Here is a 23,383-nt window from a genome sequence, read left to right on the forward strand (position 1 = left end):
TCTTTTTACTACAACTGCGAGGGCTGGACTGCCCCATGGCAGGAGCTGCACCTTACACTGTGCCCACTGCTGGTGGGCACAGTGCGAGGTGCATCCACTGCTATGCTCACATCAGACACATCAATACGTCCAGACAGATGGACTCATCGCTAATACCGGGGACTCCACTAAAATCTTAACAGCGGGGACTTCCAATCATTAAAAAAGTTTCTATGCCTCTCTACTGTAGTTGCTTGTTGCTATGCAGCAGAATATCATCAAGACTACTTTTTTGCCTAATCACTAAATAATTCAGGCTGCTGACCTCTCGGAATACGAGCTGTGAACACGTACTTTGTTGTTAAAATGCCTTTGCTGGCAGATTTGATGTAGCTTGAACCAGGATGTCTTTACAAAAACCTAAGGATAGTATCAACACATGCCTTAAACATGGTGCTATTTAGACAAATTCCGTGTCATAGAGGAACAGACAGAATGCTTGTTAAATTAGCGTCATAATCTAACCATGCATATACTGTGTGTCCCTGCTAACACGAACCAAGCCATTCAATGAAAATTTTTAAAAATAAAACGCGATTTTAAGACTTGCCGTGTTCGGTCATCAGACCTCTGACTTAACATAGTCAATATTATAACTATCTTTCACAGTGTTCTGAATTAATTTTTATCCGTTGAACAGATTAGCTAACATTAAAATGATCCCTGTTTTTAACCTGAAGTGCGTGCATATTCAGTTTTTCGATATCTGACAGACTAACAAATAAGTGTTTATTTTATAACAGTAATAAAAAGAAAGTATGTCCACTATCATGTTGAAGGTATTAGCTAGTTGCCCAAATGGCATCGCACGTGGTCTTTTAACACAACATAGACAGAGCCAGAAAGAACACGCAGCATAGTGTTTCTGTGATTGGCAGAGATAAGACATTTTGAAAAGTTATTTGTTGCAGGGTTTTTGTAAAGCCATTAAAGTAAGGGTGTGCAAATAATTTCAATTTTGAAAATACATTGAATGTCTAACAACAGTAATTGCAGTCTACAGGGAGACAGATAAATGTGGCGACTCTTTCAAAGGATTCTGCTGCAGGGAGCTATAGTTGTTGCGCAAAGGTATCAGTTGGTGAGAAAAGGCCTGAAACAATAATTCACAAATTAACTAAGGGCTCCTTGCCTTTAGGCAGCCTACAAATTTATTTTCTCGATTTAGTCCAGTTATTCACTATCCAAGCTATATACACTATCAAAGCTATAGTACGTATTACAAACTTATTCTGGTTATATGCTGTTCTTTTGTTTCATTACTATAAATGAAATAGTCTACCAGATATAACCTTTCATTTGTTTCTCATTTATAAGCCTCCATAGTTAACTTGGCATCCAGTTTTAAATAGCATCCGAGTGTATAGAGCCTTTATTTTTATTTTTTTTACTAAAAGAACACAACCACATTTCAGTTGAGAAACGGCTTCCCTTACTAGGGTCTGTTCTTGTTCATGTAGCTAAATACTAAATGCTAGCAGCATGTTAATGCAATGTATTTAAAAACAATTTGATATGTCATTGAGAATGCAGCAGTTATATTCTGACCTTGTGACACTGAAAATGAATGGCATGCATGAAGTCTTACCTGCACTTACTTTTGTCTCAGCCACAGAGAGCCTCTGATGAGCTATCTCATCCAGTTGTCCATAGTGGTTCTTCTGCAACACTACAAAGACTTTGCTATCCCTTTCTGTTACTTCAAGCATTGCAAAGCAATGTATTCCTATTTTGCTACTGCCTTGCACTTTAATCTCACGTTTACGCTGCCTTGTAGGGAGTTCTATATATGTCCCAGAACGGTGACAATTTAGATACCGCCTGAACACTCCTGGCGAATTTTCTTCTCTTCCAGTAGAAGCAACAAAATGGTTGCAAGTCTCGCTCTCCACATTATCTTTCCAGGACAGGAAATCTGAAAAAAGGCAGTAGAAACGTCAACACATGTATCTTGTAATAGCATTCCACTGAATCGTTAGAGAGGGTAAAAATTGAAACCTACGTTCCAAGGACTCTGATCCAAGCATCAAACAAGCAGGTTGCACTAATTGCAGCAACTTTGATGGTTTAACATGTTTGGGTCCATTGTATTGCTAAAAGCACAACAGCTCTCATGATTTTTTTTCTATGATAAACTTCTTTATAAAATGTAGCGTGTAGCATGTTGTGGTTACAAAAACTCTTGCTAGTACCTTTCTAGTACATTTACAGTGTTTGGCAGCGAATGTAGGCAAATAAATGTTCCGACATTTGCTGCAGCGACTTTTCTTTTTCTCTGACACTTTACTCATTAAAAAAAGATATGGGGTTTTACGAGCGAAAACCACCATCCGATTATGAGGCACGCCGTAGAGGGGAACTCTGGAATAATTTGGACCACCTGGGGTTCTTTAACGTGCATCTAAATCTGACTACACGGGTGTTTTCACATTCGCCCCATCGAAATGCAGCCGCCGTACACGGGATTCGATCCCGCGCACGTCGGCTCATTACGTGCGCTAGTACGAGATATCGTGGCAACGCCAATTTCAGTCACACACATTTTCAGGATGGTTAACTGTTTTAAGTCTGGCAACGTCTACGTAAAATTCTGTACGCACTTTTTTTGTATTTGTGACACGTTGCACGGAACTACGTGCACACCAAATACTCGCGCACGCTCGAGCCATTTACAGAAAATAGCACAGTGTCAAACAGGTTAGAGTAGGGGCTAAAGGACCACTTGTCAAACATTATGCCTTATGGCAAGTATAATCGAGCGAGGTTTCTTACCTTCATATGTGTCAAACGCCAATGCCTCCACTTCCACTTCGAAGTTATGCTCACTCTCGTGGTGCTGCCGAAAGTCGCGAAGCGTTGCAAAAATCTTGGGACACAAACCACATGCTAGGGTTCGTTTCTTACTGAGTATATTTGTCTCCTCCTGTACGAAATTCTGCAAAGCTGCTACTCCGTGAAGATTTCTTATGTGCTTTTTTTAAATTACTGCGATTAGAAAAAGTCTTGTCGCAAAATTTGCAACAATGCACCACGACGTGCAAAGTAGACAAAGCGTTCCTAGGCGTAGCGCTTTCACAGCTGTCGTTCTCAGTGCTCAAGGCAAGATTGACAGCGGCGCACCTGGGCGAGACAGCATGCCAAGCTCTAGGTACAGCGTACCCTAGGGAGGCATTGCCAAGGGCGGCTTTATTTTCCCTGTTCCTTGAAGCGGAGAATTCCCTAGAAAATGGCGTTTCGAGGGCACTTTCAACCGACCAATGAAAACGAGGATCAGTCCCCTGTGGATACGGCCTCCGCTCGCAGACACACATAGGGACGAGACGTTCATTTGAAGGATCGCCATCCTTTTGTGCGCAAGTGCGAGTAAGAGCGGACGCGAGAAAGAAAGTCTGGGGGCTTTTGCTTCTTGAATATATGACCAAGGCCGCTCGATGAAAACACAGGTGCGGCCTGCCGCGTCGCACCGCCGTCTATGAGTGAGAGCGTGGAGGCGGAGTTTACAGTTGTCGCCGCGTTTCGTGAGGAGTGCGCTAGTAGTCAGGAAGAACTAGAGTTACTGTATGTGCTATACCTACGGTAGCATATACAGTAACTCTAGTAAGAGCCGGCGCGAGGCACTGGCGGGAAGGAGTGAGCAATAAAAGGTGCGGGCAGCTCAGTGTTCTTTTTTCATTCATGTGCATCGTTATAGGTGAGTGTCACTCGATACAGTTTACGCCTGCGTGATCTTTTGTGCTTGCGGCACAATGCCGCGCAACTGTCGCGTACCACTGTGTACGACGAATGCTTCGCAGAATCCCAAAATCCGCTACCACGAGTTCCCTAGCGACCCAGAACGCAAGGCAGCATAGCTTTGAAACATTTCCCGGGAGGGACCTGGCGGGAAAGGAACAATATGGCAGCCAAATGACAAATCATTGGGGTGTGTTCTGCATTATTAGAGAGGGCGACTACAAGACGACCGCCAAGTTGAGGGTGTTTTTGCCAACTGCGGTGCCGACAGCGTTCCCCGGTTAACCCAGCTACATGAGCACGAGGACCACGTAAGCTCCAAGGAAGAAGTGGCCGCGCTTAAGAGACGATGATCCGCAGTCACGGGCAAAATACGCGGGCACTGTTGATTCACATGACGAGCCTGCTGTTAGTCAAAACGGTTCACTGCCTGACAGCAATGAAACCGTAATGCCTAACAACACCGAACCAGTAGTTGAAACCTGCGCTAAAATTGCATCATTTGTGCATGCATCATGCCAAACTTCTCTCGAGTTTGAAAAAAATTATAAAAGAATCGAAGAAAACAACGCGCCGCCTTCAAGCGAAGGTCGCACGTCTGAAAGGAGCGCTGCAGACACTTCAAGAGAAGGTCGATGAAGCTGAGGAGCGCACACCAGTTTCTGAAAAGAACAAGGACATTGCCTATTTTATGAAGGTACTTGATGAAGCTGCACAAGGCGACAAGACTGCCGAGTTCATTAGGAACCAAGTCCGCAGTTTCTCCATGAAGAAGCCTAACTATAGTGACATCATTCTAAGGGAGTGTGTAATTTGGAAGCCTTGCTCAAGCAAAGATATGAGCATGTAAGATCCAGGAATCTTCTTAAGCTTCCTTGCCGCTCAACGCGCCAAAAATACGTTGGCCATTCAACTGGTGAAATTGGCGTCACTTCGTTGATAAAGGAGCAGCTGTGTATCGAATTTAAGGGGCTCAGCGTAGAGCAAGAAGCTTCGTGCTCCCTCATCATTGACGAGATGGCCATACAGCAGAGGGTTATATACGATCGACAGGTCGACAAGCTTTTCGGTCTCGTTGACTCTGGAGCAGGAGAGCACTCAACAGCGGTCCCTCTAGTCGCAAACCGCTTACTATGTTTTGTAATAAGAGGCTTGTCGACACCATACATCATTCCCATAGGATACTTTTTCACGAGGTGTCTGAAAGGCGACCAGCTGTTCTCTATGACAATGGAAGTGCTGAAAGTAGTTGAGGATGTGAGATTTCATCTTGTGAGAATTGTAACTGATAATCATCAGACAAACGTTGCACTTTTCAAACACCTGAATGAAAATGGCACACTTGATCATGCAGTGCCGCACCCTTTGCGAGAAGGTGCTCCTCTGTATCTGTCATTTGATCCGAATCACCTGATAAAGAACATTCGGACTAACTTTCTGGAAAGAGAGTTGATGGATGGCGACGAAGCAATACGAGGAGGTACGTATCTCAAGAAACTGCTGGAGATTCAAACTAACCTACTTGTGAAGCCAGTAAGATTTCTTACGCGGTCTCATGTAGAGCCCAACAATATTGAGAAAATGAAAGTGAGGAGGGCAACGCAAGTTTTCTCACCAGTTGTGATTGGGACGCTCAAGTACCTTCAAGAAAATCCTCAATGCCATTCAGATGCTAAGGAAATTCAAGGATGTTCTGCCACCATTACATTTATGCATATGGTGGCGAAATGGTACGCCCTGCATGATATCGGCAGTGTCAGGCCACACGGCCAATACGGTAAATCCCAAGGACTGAATGAGGCGCCTTTCTTCACCACAGTTGATGAGCGACTGTCATGGCTAGAAGTAGACTCTCTTGCCTACTTAGAGGAACCTCAGCGTTCAGGCTGCAAATCAAGAAACAGAATGACAAAAGAAATATACGAGGCAACAGTTCTCACCACATGCTAGACAGTGGCCCTAATTGAGTATCTTCTTGACCACGGGAAGTAAATACCATTTTCAATCCTAATCTACCTTTCTATAATTTTGCTGGGTAATACAATTTACAATTATCATTGTTTTAATATGTTCCACAGCTTCCGCTATGTTCTGACCCGAGGTCTAAACAGCGACCCCGTTGAATCCCTGTTACCCCGTTGAATCTCTGCTCAGCTGCTTCAGACAGTACAATGGTGGAAATGACAGAGTAGACGCCCGGCCAGCGGTGTTCACAGCAGAGAAGCTGCTGAAGGTACCGTCGATTCTTGTATTGTGCTATGATTTTTACAATTTCTTTCGTGATTATTACTCTCCCAGGTTGGAATACTGCAAGCTGCAAAGATTGGGCACACCCCTGTCAGTTCAGAGGCCAAAACATCCATTAGGACTGATGTAAAGGATGGCGGCCCTGTTCCCATGCCATCTGGTCCTGTGCATACTAGGACAGAGCTGTCCAGCAAACTTGAATTCTTAGGTAGCTGGTCTGAGACGCAGGCTGACATAGAACAAGCTCCAATTGCTTATCTGGCTGGGTACCTCGTGCGTGCTTGTGAAGAGAAGGTAAGGGCACCTTCTTGTCAATAATAACATAATAGATGTGGATATTATAACAAGCCACCTTCTGGCACTTCATTTGTGATGGGCGCGGTTCTTGCTAAAAAATCAAGATCCTCTTTAGAATGCATACATTTATATCACTTCAGAGGGTGGTGACTTGGGCTAGTTGGAATTCAGTCATACTGGTTACTTAGCGCACTTGCAGCAAAATGGTTAGACAAAGAAGGAGGTGACAAAGACTCAGCGCTTTCTTCCAACTAAATCTGTCACCGCCTTGGTGTTTGAACGTTGCCTTTCGAGTGCGCTAAATAACCAGTAGGACGTACTTATAGTATGAAATGCCTGTTACTCATTCCCCTCTTTTGTAATTGCCTTTGACACAGGTGCAGTGCAAGGCTTGCAAAGCTCAGCTGCAGCTTCAGAAGACAGACGAGGCGCTGTACGGACTAATCGAGAACATTAGCAACGGCAGCCTCAAATACTAGAAGATGGAAATTATTGGCATTTGCAAGCTCATATGCGTCTTTATTAACAGGGTAATGAAGATACCAGAAGTGAGAAGAAGTGTCAAACTTTGCGGCCTCCTATCGCCAGCGCTTCTTCTGCACTTGTTGCAATGCCGGGAGCTTACTTTTAGAGCGGAGGGCCACGCCATGGAAGTGTGCAAAGTTTTCCTGAGAAAGCTCTTGCGACCGGTCCTTGCAAACTGGACAGGAGATATTAATCTGTCAGTTGAGCGATTTGTAGGCCTGGCGCAAAAGCCTCTCGCCAGGAAAGTACTGCGCCTGTGATTACAACACAGTATTCTTTATCCTACACGGACGATAAAGCAGTTGTAACATCCCCGATGCTCTCGACGTCTTCTTCTAGAGTGAAACGTTCTAGAGTGAAACGACGTTTTCTAGAGTGAAAAACACAATGTTTCAGTAAAAAAAATTGGAGGACGCTTAAGCTTCGCCTTCAAGAGTGGAACGCGACAGCGTTCTGTCGACCCGCCAAGGGGTGTAAGACAATGCGCTACGGCGCAGCGATCAGTTACGAGGCGCCCCGCATCGGACTTTGCGCCCGCCATTCACGCGGTGAGCGTCGAGCAACGTAGCGTTCGGCGCGGCAACGAAACGTGTGCCTGAGCAAGTGGAACGAACCAAAGAAATCGGTGTCTCGGAACGTCGTCATCGGCACGGACAACCGGGCGGCGACGCGCCTAGCACCGGTCCCCGCACAGCCCCAATGCGCACGTGGCGCGCCACCTGTCGGGGCAGCGCCGTACATAGCGAGGAGGGGGTCCACTGTGTTTGCCACAAGATGTATCTGCGTGTGCGGAAAGCGCAGAAGAAATGTAGTGAAAACGTACTTCGCTACGCGTTTAACTGCGACTTCTGTAATTTACCTGCTCATAATTACCGATATACACAGCGTATAACTTTCTACGGCACGTTTGTAAGTCAAGAGCACTAGAGTCATTCACTAGAGGCGTTTTTGTCCCACTTTGAACGATCGAACTCATGGCTGAGTGGCAGCGTCTCCGCCTCACACTCCGGAGACCGTTGTTCGGTTCCCACCCAGCCGATCTTGCAAGTTGTTTTTATTTATGAATTGCCTTCCAGAATTTTTCGCTCACGGCCAACGCCGCCGACACCAGCTTTCCTGCGACACGAGCTCCTTAACGCTGTCGCGTTAGTACAAGCGCACTTGTCAACAAGCGGCTGTGCTGTTGCAGAAATAACTGTTGCATAAACGAACATCTTCGAGAGTGTACAGCGCAACGGCAACAAAGAAGGAAACAGAGACGCGGACAATCCGAACTAGCCCAAGCAACCACTTTAATTATAAACGAACAGCTGCTATATTTTGGGGGCAACATCACCGACCTGGTACATTCGATAGTCACGCTTACTAATATGGTTAACGTTATAAAAACTTTATTACCGCCCTTTAAATGGCGGCGAGAGCACGAGAGCTGCGCTGTCACGCCGCGATCCGCCGCAAATATCTCCGTCTGCTCTCCCCTACCGGTGGCGCCGCTGCAGTGGCCCGGAACACTAGGCGAGCTACGCCGTCTCGGCCGCCTACGGCAAGCCGCACCTGTGCGTTTTCATCGAGCGGCCGTGATATGACTCTGCCTAGGCACTACCGAGGAGGTTTACTACCGCGTATTGTAGGCGTTTGCCGGCATTGCGCAGCGGGGTCGAGTTTTTTTGCGCTCGGACGCTGGCTTCCGGCGCTGTAAAATAAGTGAAGCACCGGGCACTGACGCCTGATTTGGCGACCGCTGTGTCGGACAGACTGTATCGTACCTGCGGCGCTCGTGCTAAGTCACTAGTGGCGGATCATAGCTTTCTCGGGCCTTACGAAGATGTACTACCTTGTGAATAACGTCACAGATGTTTCTGTGGAAGCAGTAGCGACCGTAGTAGAACCTGGGCCGCATATATTGAAAAAAGTCGTGGGTCGCGGTAGTGCTGAACTTAGCGTCACAAGTTGACGGCTGGACGTAATTATATTTATTCAATCGTGTTTCTTACTGATTGTAGTAACGTGTCATTATTTCGCATTATTGGCGGCGCCTCTAGGACACCAAAGCGGCAACATGGACACCAAAGCTAGAAACCGAACTATCCGTTAGTTGGCGTTCACCGAGGCCTGCGCATGCCAGGGGGAGTTGGCGTTCGCCGAGGCCTGCGCGTGCCAGGGGGGTATAAGATCGGCTGTCTGCTATCGCGTAGAGACAATTTTTTTTATGCGAAGATCCTTTGGCACGCATCGGCCTCCGCGGCTAAAACCCACGGGCCGCTCTCATTCCAGCTTTGATCCCCCCGCTACCCCTTGAGTGCCCTGGAGATCCTGCGCCGCCTGCTTTATTATAACCTCAGATGCTCTCCTGAGGTCTCCGTTTGCCGGTTACGTGTGCCCTCCTGGAGCAGTGCTTGTAAAAAATCCACATCGTCGCGACGAAAAAAGCGACCCGCGACTTATACAACGCCAGTCAGAACAGTGCCCCTTCAGACACAGCGATCACCAAGGGGCGTCCGCGCCCACTGCCTCACCGCGCGGGCTGCCAGCGGCTGAGCGTCTCGACCACACTCCGCAATGCCGGCATATCATAGAATAAAGAGGCATATCTGGGGACAAATTAATACAACGCGCATTAATAAACCACCTCCGTAGTGCCAGGCAGTGTCATATATTCAAAGAGCAAAAGCCGCCATATTTCTCGCGCCTGCGCGCAAACGGCTAGCGATCCCTCAAATGAACGTCTCGTCATACACGGGTGGCTAGAAGGCGTGCGTCTAAATGTTGTAAAAAAATCCCTCAAGTGACCTGGTCCTAGGTGCCTAGGGACAGGATCGTTTAGGGACTTTTGAGAAGGTGCGAGGATATGGCGCCAAGTGATGCCATGGCCAAAGTTGGTTTGTTGCGCGTTGAATCTTTGGCCCACGCCGACCGCTGGTCGTATGTCTCCGCAGTGGGTTCAGTATTTGTTGGCGAAAAGTCGTGCAGTTGTAGCGGTGTGGCATGTCGGCTTTTGGTCTCGGTGAACTCTGGTGGTGTGAGACCCGTATTTCTGAAGAATTCAGTGGTGCTGATGATCGAAATATTGAAGTGGCGTAGCGCCTCGGCAATGCAATTTGCGCACCGGCGCTGTGCAGCAGCGTCATCACATCGCACATGCACCTTTACTTGACGGGCGTCGTCGGCGGAGGTATTGTACGTGTTCTTCGCAACGACTTACGTTGCGTAAGTAATATAATGCTTAAGGTGGTGTTTACTCACAACTGTTCATGCGTCCTTGAAATGGGTCAGCGCATGTTTTCAATCATGTTCAGCGCTAGTACGCCATCCGTAACTTCATGTGATTTACTTTTAGTTATCGCGTAGTGCTGTGAACTTAACGGAGCTTTAGTGACATCACGTGGTCTGCCAGAATTCCACGAACTAAAATGCAGAGTAGACGTTTAATATTATTAGTACTAAGGGCGCGATAAACACTGCGAGGTGGAGCTTAATACTGTGCCGTTATGTTCAGCTGCATCTCTGCCCGTTTTTCGCGCTCTTAGTTTTAGCACTGGGATGCAAGGTTCTGTGTACAGTTGGGACGAATGAATGTGTATATGTGCGTCTTCAATAACTTCACCGCAACACTTTTGTAATGCGATGAAGCAAACAGTGTATTGCGGGGACGGGTTGTATGGCAGCCCTAGTTCCAGCTTTGATGTCCCCGTTACCCTGAAGCTACTGCCCCGCCCGCTTCACTATAATCTCAGGTGCTCTTGAACTCTCTATTTCCCGGTATCTTTATTTTCACATCTGAATGGTCCCACCACAATACATCTATGTAGTGAGGTGAAGCTTATTAAAGTCATTAAAGTATTAAGGTATTAAGTTATTAAAGCTTATTAAAGCCCAGACCTTCACTTTAACAATTTGTTTAGGACTGTCAAACTAATCTTACAGCACAGAAATAATAATAATATTTGGGGTTTTACGTGCCAAAACCACTTTCTGATTATGAGGCACGCCGTAGTGGAGGACTCCGGAAATTTTGACCACCTGGGGTTCTTTAACGTGCACCTAAATCTAAGCACACGGGTGTTTTCGCATTTCGCCCCCATCGAAATGCGGCCGCCGTGGTTACAGCACAGAAAAACAATGTAAACACCTCAAGAGTTGATTAGCAAGTAATACTGGAAAGCACAAGTCTAGTGGCCAAGGGTGTGGTGAAGTGCTTTAAACACTAAACCGACATACCTTCAGTGCTTAAAAATTTCTAGCATATTGATGCAGGTTGATCATACTTACTGCAATATTGTTTTTTTACAAGGAAATAATAGTATTGGATAAGAGGATACAAGCGACTTATGTGCTGCTTGCTTATGCTAACCACATGCCACACGGGTCCCAGAAATACGCAAACAGGGTTCTCGTTTACGCATGCTGCTTGCGTCCACTATTCTAAAGCTTTCTCATGTCAGCAGTATAAAAAGAGGCTGTAAAAATAGGGCTTTGAACTTCACAATTCCAATTTTGTTTCTTCTATACTCATACAACCTGAACACTACACTGTCGCGAGAGCATCTGCCTAGCTCATTACCACATTTTGCGACAAAAGCAGTGATCACTCAGTTAGAGTTGCCTGTCCTAATATTACTCCAAGAATTCTTTAAACAGTTTATTTTTTAAGCACGAAGCATGTCATGCCCCACTAGAAAATTAACCACGCAATAGGCTACTACAATTAACTAAAAAATCTGCAGTCTTATGAAGTCAGCTTGATTTGCAACTCCTAAAAGTTGTTTTTGAAGTAGGGGAAGGAAAGAACAGCTTAAATAAGCATATGTCTGATCAGAAAGTTGTGGTGGTGTGCTACTGGCTAAGGCAGTGAAAGGAAGACGTTTTGGTATTGGTCTACCTCTCTCCCAAAACCAGGCACCGCAGCCGAGACTTAACTTGGCTTTGACATCTTCAGATTTCTTTCCCGAGCACAGAATACTCTGTCAAGGTCAGCTCAATGCACATCAACCATATTGGGGTGCAAAGACGTACGGCCAAGAGGATGCCACCTTGACGAAGCAAACACCACAGACCTCCAATTAACAAATGACGCCAACTATCCCAACTGTCCCACCCTCCATTAAAACCAGCATGGGCAACTGGTGCCTTCATCCAGAGCGTCAGTGCAACTCTGCCCCAAGAGGCAGAGACCATTATCCAGTATAACACTTAATGTAGGGGTGAAAATATGCCACATTCACAAAATCAGGGTTTCAGGCTGGGGCCATTTCCATGATGCACTTGAGTCTGCAGAATGTGAAGGTGTTGAAGAGTCGCTAGCAACACGCATCCTTTACAAACTGTAAAGAGAGACATGCCAACTAGAGCTTACTGGGGCAACATATCCAGCCCTGACAAGCACCTGCTGCAACTTTGGGGTGAGCAAGCTGTAGCATCGCCAAGAAAAGCCAACCTACAAGCAGCGCCCCATACGCGCATTACGGAAGAATCCTGATGACAACTGGGCTGAGAGAAGGAGGGCCAGGAGAAGCGCGACGCTCGACACGGCGTGGAATAAACGTTCCTTTTAGTTTTATCCGAGTCCAGTCTTCTTATCTTGAACAGGGATAGGAGGAGGAGGAGGAGGAGGAGGAGGAGGAGGAGGAGGAGGAGGAGGAGAAAAAACATTATTTGCTCTAATTGATTAGAAATAAGCGGTAGCAGATGTGGTCGGCCGTTTTCACGGTCTTATTCCCCATCTGCGCAGGGTCGACGCCCCTATTCCAGGGCACCACTGAGGGTGGCTACTCGGTGAGCGTGCGTTACTAGTCCATGCTGGACTTTCGGGTCGCTGCTGGAGAGTACCCTCTCCCACTGCTCCGCACTCGGGTCTTTTATTTGAAGGAATTGTTGGTTCTGAACGCATTCCCATGTAATGTGGTATAAGCTAGGCTTGGCGCCGCACCAGAGGCAAATGTCTCTATACTGGGTTGGAAACATCTTGCTTAGTGTGTTTAGATTTGGGTATGTTCCTGTTTGCAGCCTCCTCCAAGAGGTTGCTTCATGCTGATTTAGGCTGTTGTGGGGTGGAGGGTATTTGATTCGGAAACCTTTATAATAATTCAGAATGTCTGAATAGCTTGGGTTGACTGGTATGGGTTCCTCAGGGTCGGTGCTTTTGGCCGCTCGGTTTGTGTGCTCTCGAGCTGCCTTGTCCGCCCTTAGGTTCCCTTCTATTCCAGCGTGTCCCAGTACCCAGAAAATTGTATGCCTGACTTTGTTGTTAGCCCTGCAGGAGCGGAGGATGTGAAGCGCTCTGCGTCCTATTCTGCCGTTCATGTAATTCCGACACGTAGCTTGCGAGTCGGTGAGTATCGTTAAAGACCTTTCGGATCGGTAGCCCTCCACTGCCGCTAGAGCTACGGCTATTTCCTCAGCTTCCGTTACCGAGCAGTCCTTCATTAACGCGCTGCTGTTCTCTGTGTAGTCCTGGCTTATTACTATCGCAGCTGTATTTATTATGTTTGTGCCTCTTTGCTTGGCGTATACTGCAGCATCTGTGTATACTGTTGTGTTTTTTGTGGCCAGGTACTTTTCGACGTATAGAGATAAATCCCGCGCCGGGAGCAGACATTAAAAACTGGCGACGAGGATCATCCAATTTTAAAAAGCCCACACGGCACCAGAAGAGGCCAAGAAACAAATCAGCGGACGCCAATCAAGAAAAAAAAGCCACTCAAGATGGAAGCCATGCTGCCTGCCTTCCCGCCATTCGACCCGTACTCGGACCCGACGTCGCTCGCCCAGCGGTGGACGAAATGGCAAGCCCGTTTTGACAACTTTCTACTAGCAGCAAACATACAGAATGCAGCCCGCAAACGCGCTATGCTTCTACACTACGCAGGAGATACGGTGCACGACATTTTTCTGACCCTTCCGGATCGAGGCACGGACTATGAAGCGGCAGTCGCGAAGCTGAACGCACATTTCGCACCAAGAAAGAAGGCGGTCTACCAAAAGCATGTTTTTCGTCAAGCAAAGCAAAGCTCCGAAGAAACAGTGGACCAATTTCAAGTCATACTCAGAAAGTTGGCTGCGGCATGCGAGTTTGCGAATGAAGAACAAGAAATCGTATCGCAAATGATAGAAGGCACCAATTCAGCTAAGCTGCGCCGCAGTGCACTACGAGAGCGCGATGTCACGCTGGAGAAACGCATGGAAATAGGCCGTAGCCTCGAGACAGCAGAATTTCAAGCAACCACCATGGAAGGCCGCGAGCGCGTCAAACTTGTGCAGAAAGTCACAAAGAAGAAGCAGTGGCGTCGCAATGCGTCTTCGAGCAACCAGTCAGAACACAAGCTGTCGAGCAATCGTCCAGAGAACAAACAAGCTGAGAAGTGCAGCTGTTGTGGAGTAGCGTGGCCACACAAAGGAAGGAAATTGAGCTGTCTAGCATCGGGAGCTACTTGCCACAAGTGTCAAAAGAAAAACCACTTCGCCAAGTTCTGCAGACAAAGAGCTACTGTACACTCCATTGACGTCACGGGTACCCCCGCAAGCACACAACAGGACACAAGCGAGGAGGATTACGTTTTTCACGTACAGAGTCACAGGCAAGAAATGCCAGTAGTAACAGTCAAAATCAACGACACATCACTTGAGTTTTGTGTAGACTCTGGAGCAGGTGCCAACGTCATCGGAGAGACAACGTGGCAAAAGCACCTACAGACGATACAGCTAGAGCACACAACCACAAAACTGTTACCATATGGAGTCACCCAAGAAATCCCAGTCATGTGAAAGTTCTCTGCAACGTTCCGTGCTCTAGACAAAGTCATCGAAGCGACAGTATACGTCGTAAACGGGACACATCGATCGCTTCTGAGCTACAAGACAGCTTCTGATCTCAAGCTCATCATAATACTTCAGCTGGTCAAAGAATACAGTAGTGTCGACGCAAAGAAAGAGTTTCCAAAGCTGTTTGGCAAGGTCGGCCGGCTCCAGAACTTTCAAGTCAAGCTGAACATCTCACAAGACGTCCACCCAATCGTGCGACAACACCGTAGCATTCCTTTCCAGATGAGAAAAGCGCTGAAGACCGAGCCCACACGCCTGGAGGAGCTAGACTATCATAGAGAAAGTAACCGGACCAACACCTTGGATGTCACCGATCGTCATTGTTCCCAAACGCCATGATCCCAACGCAGTCAGAATGTGTGTCGACATGCGAGAAGCCAACGTGGCCATTGCTAGAGAAAGACACGTCATGCCCACAGTAGATGTTATCAGCATTCTGAACGGAGCTGCCTACTTTTCAAAGTTGGATCTGAAAGAGGGCTACCATCAGCTCGAGCTTGCTGAAGAATCCAGGGTGATGACGTTCTCTACCCGCTGTGGTCAGAGGAGATACAAAATACTATTGTTTGGTGTCAATGCTGCCGCAGTGATTTTTCAAGACGCCATACGGCAAGTACTTTCGGATGAGGACGGAATCATCAATGTCAGTGACGACATCCTCATCTCTGGATGCACCATAACCAAGCACGACCAAAAACTGTGTCTGGTGTTGAAGCACATGGAAGACGCCGGGCTGACTGTGAATGAAAACAATTGCGTCCTAGACACGAACAAGCCGAAATTCTTTGGACACGTGTTTTCATCTGCAAGAGTCAGTGTGGACCCAGAAAATGTTAAAGCAGTAGCCAGAATGACAGAACCAAAAACCCCAACCGAGGTTAGAAGCCTCCTCGGCATGGTAAACTATTGCTCTCGATTCAATCCTCGCTTAGCCCAGATGGTGGATCCATTGAGGAAGCTCAGACATGCCGGTACAGAATTCTGCTGGAACGAAGAGCACCAGAAGGCCCTAGATGACGTGAAGAAATATCTCGAATGCGCACCCTCGCATACTTCGACGACACAAAAGAGACCCACGTCATCACTGATGCTGGACCAGAAGGTATAGCGGGAGTGCTGGCTCAAGAAGATCCAAGCGACAAAAGCCGCAGCATTCAGGCGTACTTTAGCAGAGCATTGACACCAATGGAGAGAAGATATCCCCACATCGACCGTGAAATGTTGGCCATAGTGGCATTGAACATTTTCACATCTACCTCGCAGGGGGAAAGTTCATGGTAAAGACAGACCGCCTGCCTTTGGTGTCTATCATTCGAAAGCCTAGCACAAAGCTCTCAGCAAGGCTTGAGCGCCTGAGCCTGAGGTTACAGCATTACACCTTCGAGATTGAACACATTGCAGGGAAGAACTACCCTGCAAACTACCTGTCAAGGCATGCACCACCTACCGACAGTGTCGTCCCCAGTGAAGAAGCAAGTGCGATAGAAGAGTATGTCTCCTTCATCGTGGAATCAGCTGTTCCGAAGGCACTGACTTTGCAAGAAATCGAGAAAACGTACCCAAAAGATGCTCAGATGCAGCTTTTGATCAAGGCCCTGCGAACGAACAACCCAAAGACTTGTGACAACATGTGGAAAAGCGACAGGCTGAAACCATTTGCTCAAATCAAGGACGAGCTCACAGTTGCCGAAGATGACATTGTGCTAAGAGGGACGAGACTGATAATTCCTGAAGGAGCACAAGCGCAAGTCATTAGTCTAGCGCAAGGTGGTCAACAAGGAAGGGTGAAGACCAAACAATTGATTAGAGAAAAGGTGTGGTTTCCGGGGATTGATAAGAAAGTAGAAGCGGCAATAAGAGACTGTGAAGCGTGCCAGAGAACCGTGGTTGAAAACAAGACATCACCGCTAATCATGAAACCACTTCCAAATGGACGATGGCAGTCTGTGGCAGCAGACTTTGCTAGCCCCCTACCTGGCAACAAGTACCTTCTAGTGGTTATGGACGAGTACTCGCGTTTTGACTGACAGCAGCACTCTCCTCGCTAAGTTCAATATCTGTGACGGAGAAACTAAGCGAAATGTTCACAGTGCACGGAATGCCACAGACACTAAAGATAGACAATGGACCTCCCTTCTTCGGGAAGGAGTTTGCAGAGTTCATGAAATCTTGTGGAATTCACCATCATCGCGTCACTCCTCAGTGGCCTCAAGCCAATGGAGAGGTCGAAATATTCATGAGAAACGTTAAAAAGCTGGTGAAGAGTGCTGGTGCTGAGCAGAGAGATTGGTAAGCGGAGCTAAACGAATTCCTTCTAAACTACAGGGCGACACCTCACTCAACAACAGGTTTCACGCCTGCTGAACTGTTGTTTCGACGAAAGATCAAAACGAAGCTTCCTGAAGTTCCTGAGAAGCGCATGCATGCAAAGCTGGCAGAAACAACAAAGAAGCAACAAATGAACGACTACGCTGATGGCAGAAAAAACGCTGTGCCACACACAATTCAAATGAGAGATGTAGAACTCCTTAAGTGACACTCGCCTCTCTCCCATGGGACGGCCTACGAGCCTGTCCCCTACAGGGTGACGAGAAATCAAGGGACAGCTGTAACTGTCGAGCGAGACGCAGGAGGATTTTAAGAAATGCGTAGTTCTTCAAACGTATCAAAGTTGGTCAGCAGCATAGTTCGGCACTCGAAGACTGGGACGACTGCATCAATCCGACAGGTATAACTCATGGTGACAATACAGGGTCTAGATCCTTTTCACTTGGAAACAACGAACCATCTCAACCGAATGCCCGGCGAAACCCGGACCGTTAAGCCCGCAAGACCCAGCCGAAGGTTTTTTCAGATTTCGTCGTCGGCCAAGTGCACACTGAATAAAAGCCTGGAGGCATGTAGCATCGCCAAGAAAAGCCAACCTACAAGCAGCGCCCCCTACGCGCATTACGGAAGAATCCTGGTGCGACAACTGGGCTGAGAGCAGGAGAACCAGGAAAAGCGCGGCGCTCGACACGTAGTGGAATAAACGTTCCTTTGAGTTTTATCCGAATATAACCAACCCTTATATATAGCTTTCATTGATTACGAGAAAGCGTTTGATTCAGTCGAAACCTCAGCAGTCATGGAGGCATTACGGAATCAGGGTGTAGATGAGCCATATGTAAAAATACTGGAAGATATCTATAGCGGCTCCACAGCCACCGTAGTCCTCCATAAAGCAAGCAACAAAATCCCAATAAGAATTGGGGATAAAAGTTAATGGAGAATACCTTAGTAACTTGCGATTCGCTGATGATATTGCCTTGCTTAGTAACTCAGGGGACCGATTGCAATGCATGCTCACTGACCTGGAGAGGCAAAGTAGAAGAGTGGGTCTAAAAATTAATATGCAGAAAACTAAAGTAATGCTTAACAGTCTCGGGAGAGAACAGCAATTTACAATAGGCAGCGAGGCACTGGAAGTCGTAAGGGAATACAACTACTTAGGGTAGGTAGTGTCGGCGGATCCGGATCATGAGACGGAAATAATCAGAAGAATAAGAATGGGCTGGAGTGCGTTTGGCCGGCAGTCCCAAATCATGAACAGCAGGTTGCCGTTATCCCTCAAGAGAAAAGTATATAATAGCTGTGTCTTACCAGTACTCACCTACGGGGCAGAAACCTGGAGGCTTACGAAAAGGGTTCTACTCAAATTGAGGACGACACAACGAGCTATGGAAAGAAGAATGATAGGTGTAACGTTAAGGGATAAGAAAAGAGCAGATTGGGTGAGGGAACAAACGCGAGTTAATGACATCTTAGTTGAAATCAAGAAAAAGAAATGGGCATGGGCAGGACATGTAATGAGGAGGGAAGATAACCGATGGTCATTAAGGGTTACGGACTGGATTCCAAGGGAAGGGAAGCGTAGCAGGGGGCGGCAGAAAGTTAGGTGGGCGGATGAGATTAAGAAGTTTGCAGGGACGGCATGGCCACAATTAGTACATGACCGGGGTTGTTGGAGAAGTATGGGAGAGGCCTTTGCCCTGCAGTGGGCGTAACCAGGCTGATGATGATGATGATGAGTTTTATCCGAGTACAGTCTTCTTATCTTGAACACAGATAACTCCCGCGCCGGGAGCAGACATTACACAAGCCAAGCTGAATACTGCGTACTTAAATTGTGAGTGCACGCAACAAACTCTGATCAATGTTCTGCACAAGACTGAGCAGGCAAGATGGCATAGTACGAAACTTGCCAGAGACTAGTGGATGGACCACTGCGTGTCATTTGAATGTATAGATCTCAGTAAGATGCGACAAATTCTCGGCTATAACCGGATGAACCAAATACTGTAATACTCTTGAAAACGCGCTGCTCAATCTTCCGTGCACATCTGAGTAATTTGAGGAACAAGCTGCAGATGCTTTCCCCGACCACCTCTCAGTGACTCACTGTTACCAGAGTTATACTACGCACCATAATGACCATTTGCCACGGAAGGAATGGAAAGCCTCTTTACGATGGCAGAACCTTGTGTTGCTCTCGAACATGTCAATACTTAAAATGCTCATGACAAAGATGGAGTCATTTTGCTGATGTTGAGGAATCCTGTCGAAACGAGGAAGCAAGTACTATTCCTTCTAAACAGTCAAATCTGGAATATTGGAATTCCCCACAGAGTGGAAACACTTGGCCATGATGCCACTACCGAAAACAGGCAAGAAACCTGACACCATAGCCAACCTTTGCTCAGTCTCACTCACATTGACAGTGTGCAAATTGACTGAAGGGATATGCCTCGCGAGACCGAACCACCACATGGGAAAGACAAGACTATTTCCACCTGTGCCAAATTCATTTCTGGCCTAAGGTTGACACCTGCGACAATAGCCTCTTTCTGCATTAAAGCATCGCCAATACCAGCTGCTTTGGAGGAAAGATATATGGGTTCTTGGTCACAGTCGAACCAAGAAGAATGCTGAGCATAGTCTGCAACGAGGAGGTACTGGTGGCCTTTCATGAAGCCTGCTCAGGCATTAGGGCTACCAGTGTTGCCAAAGCCTCTTATGCAGCCAAATATTTGAAACAAAGTTACAGTAAACAGCCAGAGACTTTTACCAACTGCACAGGTGGAAATGAAGGTAAAACTCGTACCAGCAGATTTGGTTGCAGGAATGATTCGCTGATGAGCTAAGAAGGTGACTTAACAGTTGGCGATAAGGTATACCGAATGCAAGTATGTGCAGTATATATATGTACTGTTAGGCCAAAACAGATGAATTTTCTCCAAGGCAACATCGAAAGCTCATTTTTTTTTCAGGATGCCACTCATGTGCCACTCATGGAATGAACAGGGTTATATAAAGCTGCATAGGCAAAATGATACAACTAGATACAGCTGTTAAGTGTGTTTTTTATGGGTTAAATGCTTGCTCGTTGAACTCATTCGAGATCGATAACTGTTGCACCAAAGTAGTGGACAACTACCAGAACAAAGGCATTTAGTGTGCCCATCTCAATTCTTGTGCTTATGCCAGTCTTCTTTTTTACAGCAATAGCTGTTATAGGCTAATTCCCCTGGTTGTTCTGATCTCTACTGGTGTTGTCACTGGAATTCCCCAATTTCTTGCTAGAATATTGCAAATAAGGTCCTCATTGTGCTGCGAGGATTCAAACGTACGATCAAAAGATTGGCATTCCACAATTCTATATTTCAGCCACTCTGCTGAAGGTACAGTCGTGGTGAATACTGATCCTGGACAGCGCAATCAAGACAACAGGTGTCATGATTGGCTAACACCTACATAATGTCTGCGTACTGCACATAGAGCTGGCTTCCACGCCTTCAAGTACTGACACATCACCTCCCCACTTGTCCAGGCAGTCCGATGTTAATTTTTCTTTTTTCTTATTACATGTAATGACAGTGATGGGGTGGATTTGTTTCATTTATCTTCTTCTAGTGCTTGGCTTCTCAGATTTGCTGGATGGGGCTGTTGGTGTCTTGTTCTCCCCAAGCACAGCGCGAGACCTAGCAATGGGTAGCCCAAATATAGATTTGAGAAAACCAAAACATGTTCAGCAGTAAAAAGCTAAAGGGCTGCTTTGGTGGAGACCAGTGGCCATGTCCGGATATGAAAGAGGAGGAAGAAAAGTCGAGTCTTTCCAAACAACACTGGGAGGCACAACTCCCACAAATAAATGACTCGTACTTATTTTACTTCTCTAAAGGAGATTACCGACTTCCATTGGCAAGTGTTCACTTCAACAAACACGGCATGAAGCAACCTTCCTGTGGAGACTTCACCAGCTACTGCATCATTGTTTTGCGCTATGGGTGAAACTGCAATTTCCTTTATGCCGGAACTTGCCCAATTTTGTGTTTTGCAGTAGAATGTTAGCTGTGCTATTACGGCACTTAAATATTCGGGAATAGTAGTGGAGAAAAAATAAAAGTAAGAAAGCAGTGGCTTTTTGTGCGTAGACTATGCGTACACCTGGTGCTCTCATGGCCATTTCTTCCCTATCTGCTAAACCGTTCTAAACAAGAAAAGCTTGTACACAAATATTGTGCAAAGTGAGACCACAACTGAACCGGAGGTATCTTCGGTAAGCAAAGTATATTTATCTGGTGGCATTTTTTGCGGCCCTGCTATTGGGCTTTCTTTTCTGTTCAGCTGTGCAGGTTCATTAAGAAGTGACGAGACAGATTGATAATTTTAATCATTGAAAGACTTAATGAAACCTTTCTTGGGTTGTTTTTTTCTGGCTTTCATACTCTGCAAATTGCATTGTCAGGAATGTTTTCCTTGTTTTTGCTTTTGTTTCAGTTAGTTCATTGGGAGGGCATTAAACATCTTTTACACCGTGTCAAGTGTGTGGTGCCATAGAGTATTCTTGGATGGAGTGTTGCCCTTTCATTCTGTACACTATAATGTCTGTTTTCTGTGTCCAAGGCCGTTTTACATTTGAGTGTGAGTATAGCAGTTTGCCAAGTTTTACCTCTGTCACCCAAGCTTAAAAGTTTGCTTACCACTGCTGGTGGCATACTCGCACATGACATTTTTGTTTTCAATAATAGGAAGTTTGTCACTTATCCTGTGCACTGGTTGTCTTTGCCTTCTTGAATTGCAATTTGTTGACTATTTTTGCTATTTTGTTGCATTGCAGATTAGGATTTGATATCATAGTTGACATCATTTACCATATTGCACACAATATGGATATGTACTTGCATTGTATTGTCACCATAAATATAATAAGTAGAAGTTAATCATTCACAAATAGCGCCTTTGCATGGTGGCGCAGTGATGGATTGTGGCTATAAGGCACCAGCGCTGCTTGTGCAGAGTATTGTTCAACTCTAAAAACACTGCTTTCAAACATCATTGTTCTTATGTGCATTTGTATAGCGCAAGTTCTTATCAACAACACACATCTGATGGAAAAGTAGCTTGCACCTGCAGTTGGGGCCAATGAATAGCCAAATTTCTGCCTGTTTTCATGTTATTTGCATGTTAGTAAAGGCAGTCGTTCTTATAGTGACCTGTTTGCCCAGTGTAGAAGCTGCTTCGGGGTGCCAGAATCTTGTACACATCTTCAGCTTTGCAGGGGACACAGCATCTGGCGCATAGTTTGTCACAGACCGTGTATTCGGGGCAAGTTGAGTTGACCCACTTGCAGAGGGAGAACTAAGCTTGTTGGATATGAAGTAAACCGCCTGTACACTCAGTGGCCTTCTTCATTTTGTGTGACATATGTGGTTATAGCGACCCTTGTTTTATGCACTTCTTGTCCAGCCGCGGTCTTTTGCCTTTGAAACACTCAGGATAGCTTTCAGCAAGCTAAACAGGAATAACACTGAAAAACCAGTAGATGTTAATCATTGTACTTATCATGCAAAGCTTCGTACAGTATGATAAGGGCATAAATAAGTCAGGGTGTTCCTCAAGGCTTTGTAGCACATGTCATGAGTTTGGAGCAACATGATGTACAGCAGTTTTTTGATCGCATGCTATAGATTCAGCAGGTGTGGCCATGGTTGAAATGCAGCGCAAGGTCAAGAAAACAGATATATATGAGCAGCACCATGGTAAAGGAGACGCTGGGAAAACTAGTGGGAAGCCTCTTGAACGTCCGGTTGACCCTGTCGCTGGCCTCATCAGGCAAAGTGTGAAACAAGAGAAGGAAGTCATCAACAGAAGGTTTTTACATATATTGTCACGTGGTAGTGACGGTGAACAAAGAAGCAATACGGTGGAATACAAAACTAGCTTTTATTGGGTGAACCTGTGCCCACAAAAAGAGGCTACACTTATAGCACAACGATAGCGGCGAACACGGTCGGCGATCGTCGGAAAACTGATCAGCGGGTCAAGCGCGTCGGCTTTTATAGATCAGTCGTCGAATGTTCCAGATTAACTGATGGGACCCGCGTGTCTTCCACAAAGTTCTACACCATTCGTGTCACGCGATGAAATCTGATAACACAAGGTTCGGCGACAACAGACACGCGGATAGAAGCGTCGATAACTTTCCAGAAACGTCGGATACATGCAGGCGCGTCCCTCGCTGTGGGATTACAGTTGTTAAGCGGCGAAACGTAGTTGCCCGATAAAGATAAGTACACGTGTCAATATACACTGTGCTAAGGTTCTCAGGCAGGTCTCTGTCATAACACGTCAAGTCAGCCTGCAGGCTATGTACGACCAACTACATATGCTTTCTGTTCGGACA

At 46.4% G+C, this 23,383-nt stretch overlaps 1 protein-coding gene across 1 annotated transcript; it reads left to right on the forward strand.

Annotated features, from left to right (window-relative positions):
* The first annotated feature begins 13,542 nt into the window (after positions 1 to 13,542).
* LOC142570771 (uncharacterized) lies at positions 13,543 to 14,997 on the forward strand. The gene is made up of 2 exons (XM_075679108.1): positions 13,543 to 14,173; positions 14,630 to 14,997. Exons 1-2 carry the CDS (start codon positions 13,543 to 13,545, stop codon positions 14,995 to 14,997), a joined length of 999 nt encoding a protein of 332 aa, XP_075535223.1.
* Positions 14,998 to 23,383: the final 8,386 nt, after the last annotated feature.

This window comes from Dermacentor variabilis, chromosome 2 (genome assembly GCF_050947875.1).
Source record: "Dermacentor variabilis isolate Ectoservices chromosome 2, ASM5094787v1, whole genome shotgun sequence".
Classification (NCBI taxonomy): Eukaryota; Metazoa; Arthropoda; class Arachnida; order Ixodida; family Ixodidae; genus Dermacentor; species Dermacentor variabilis.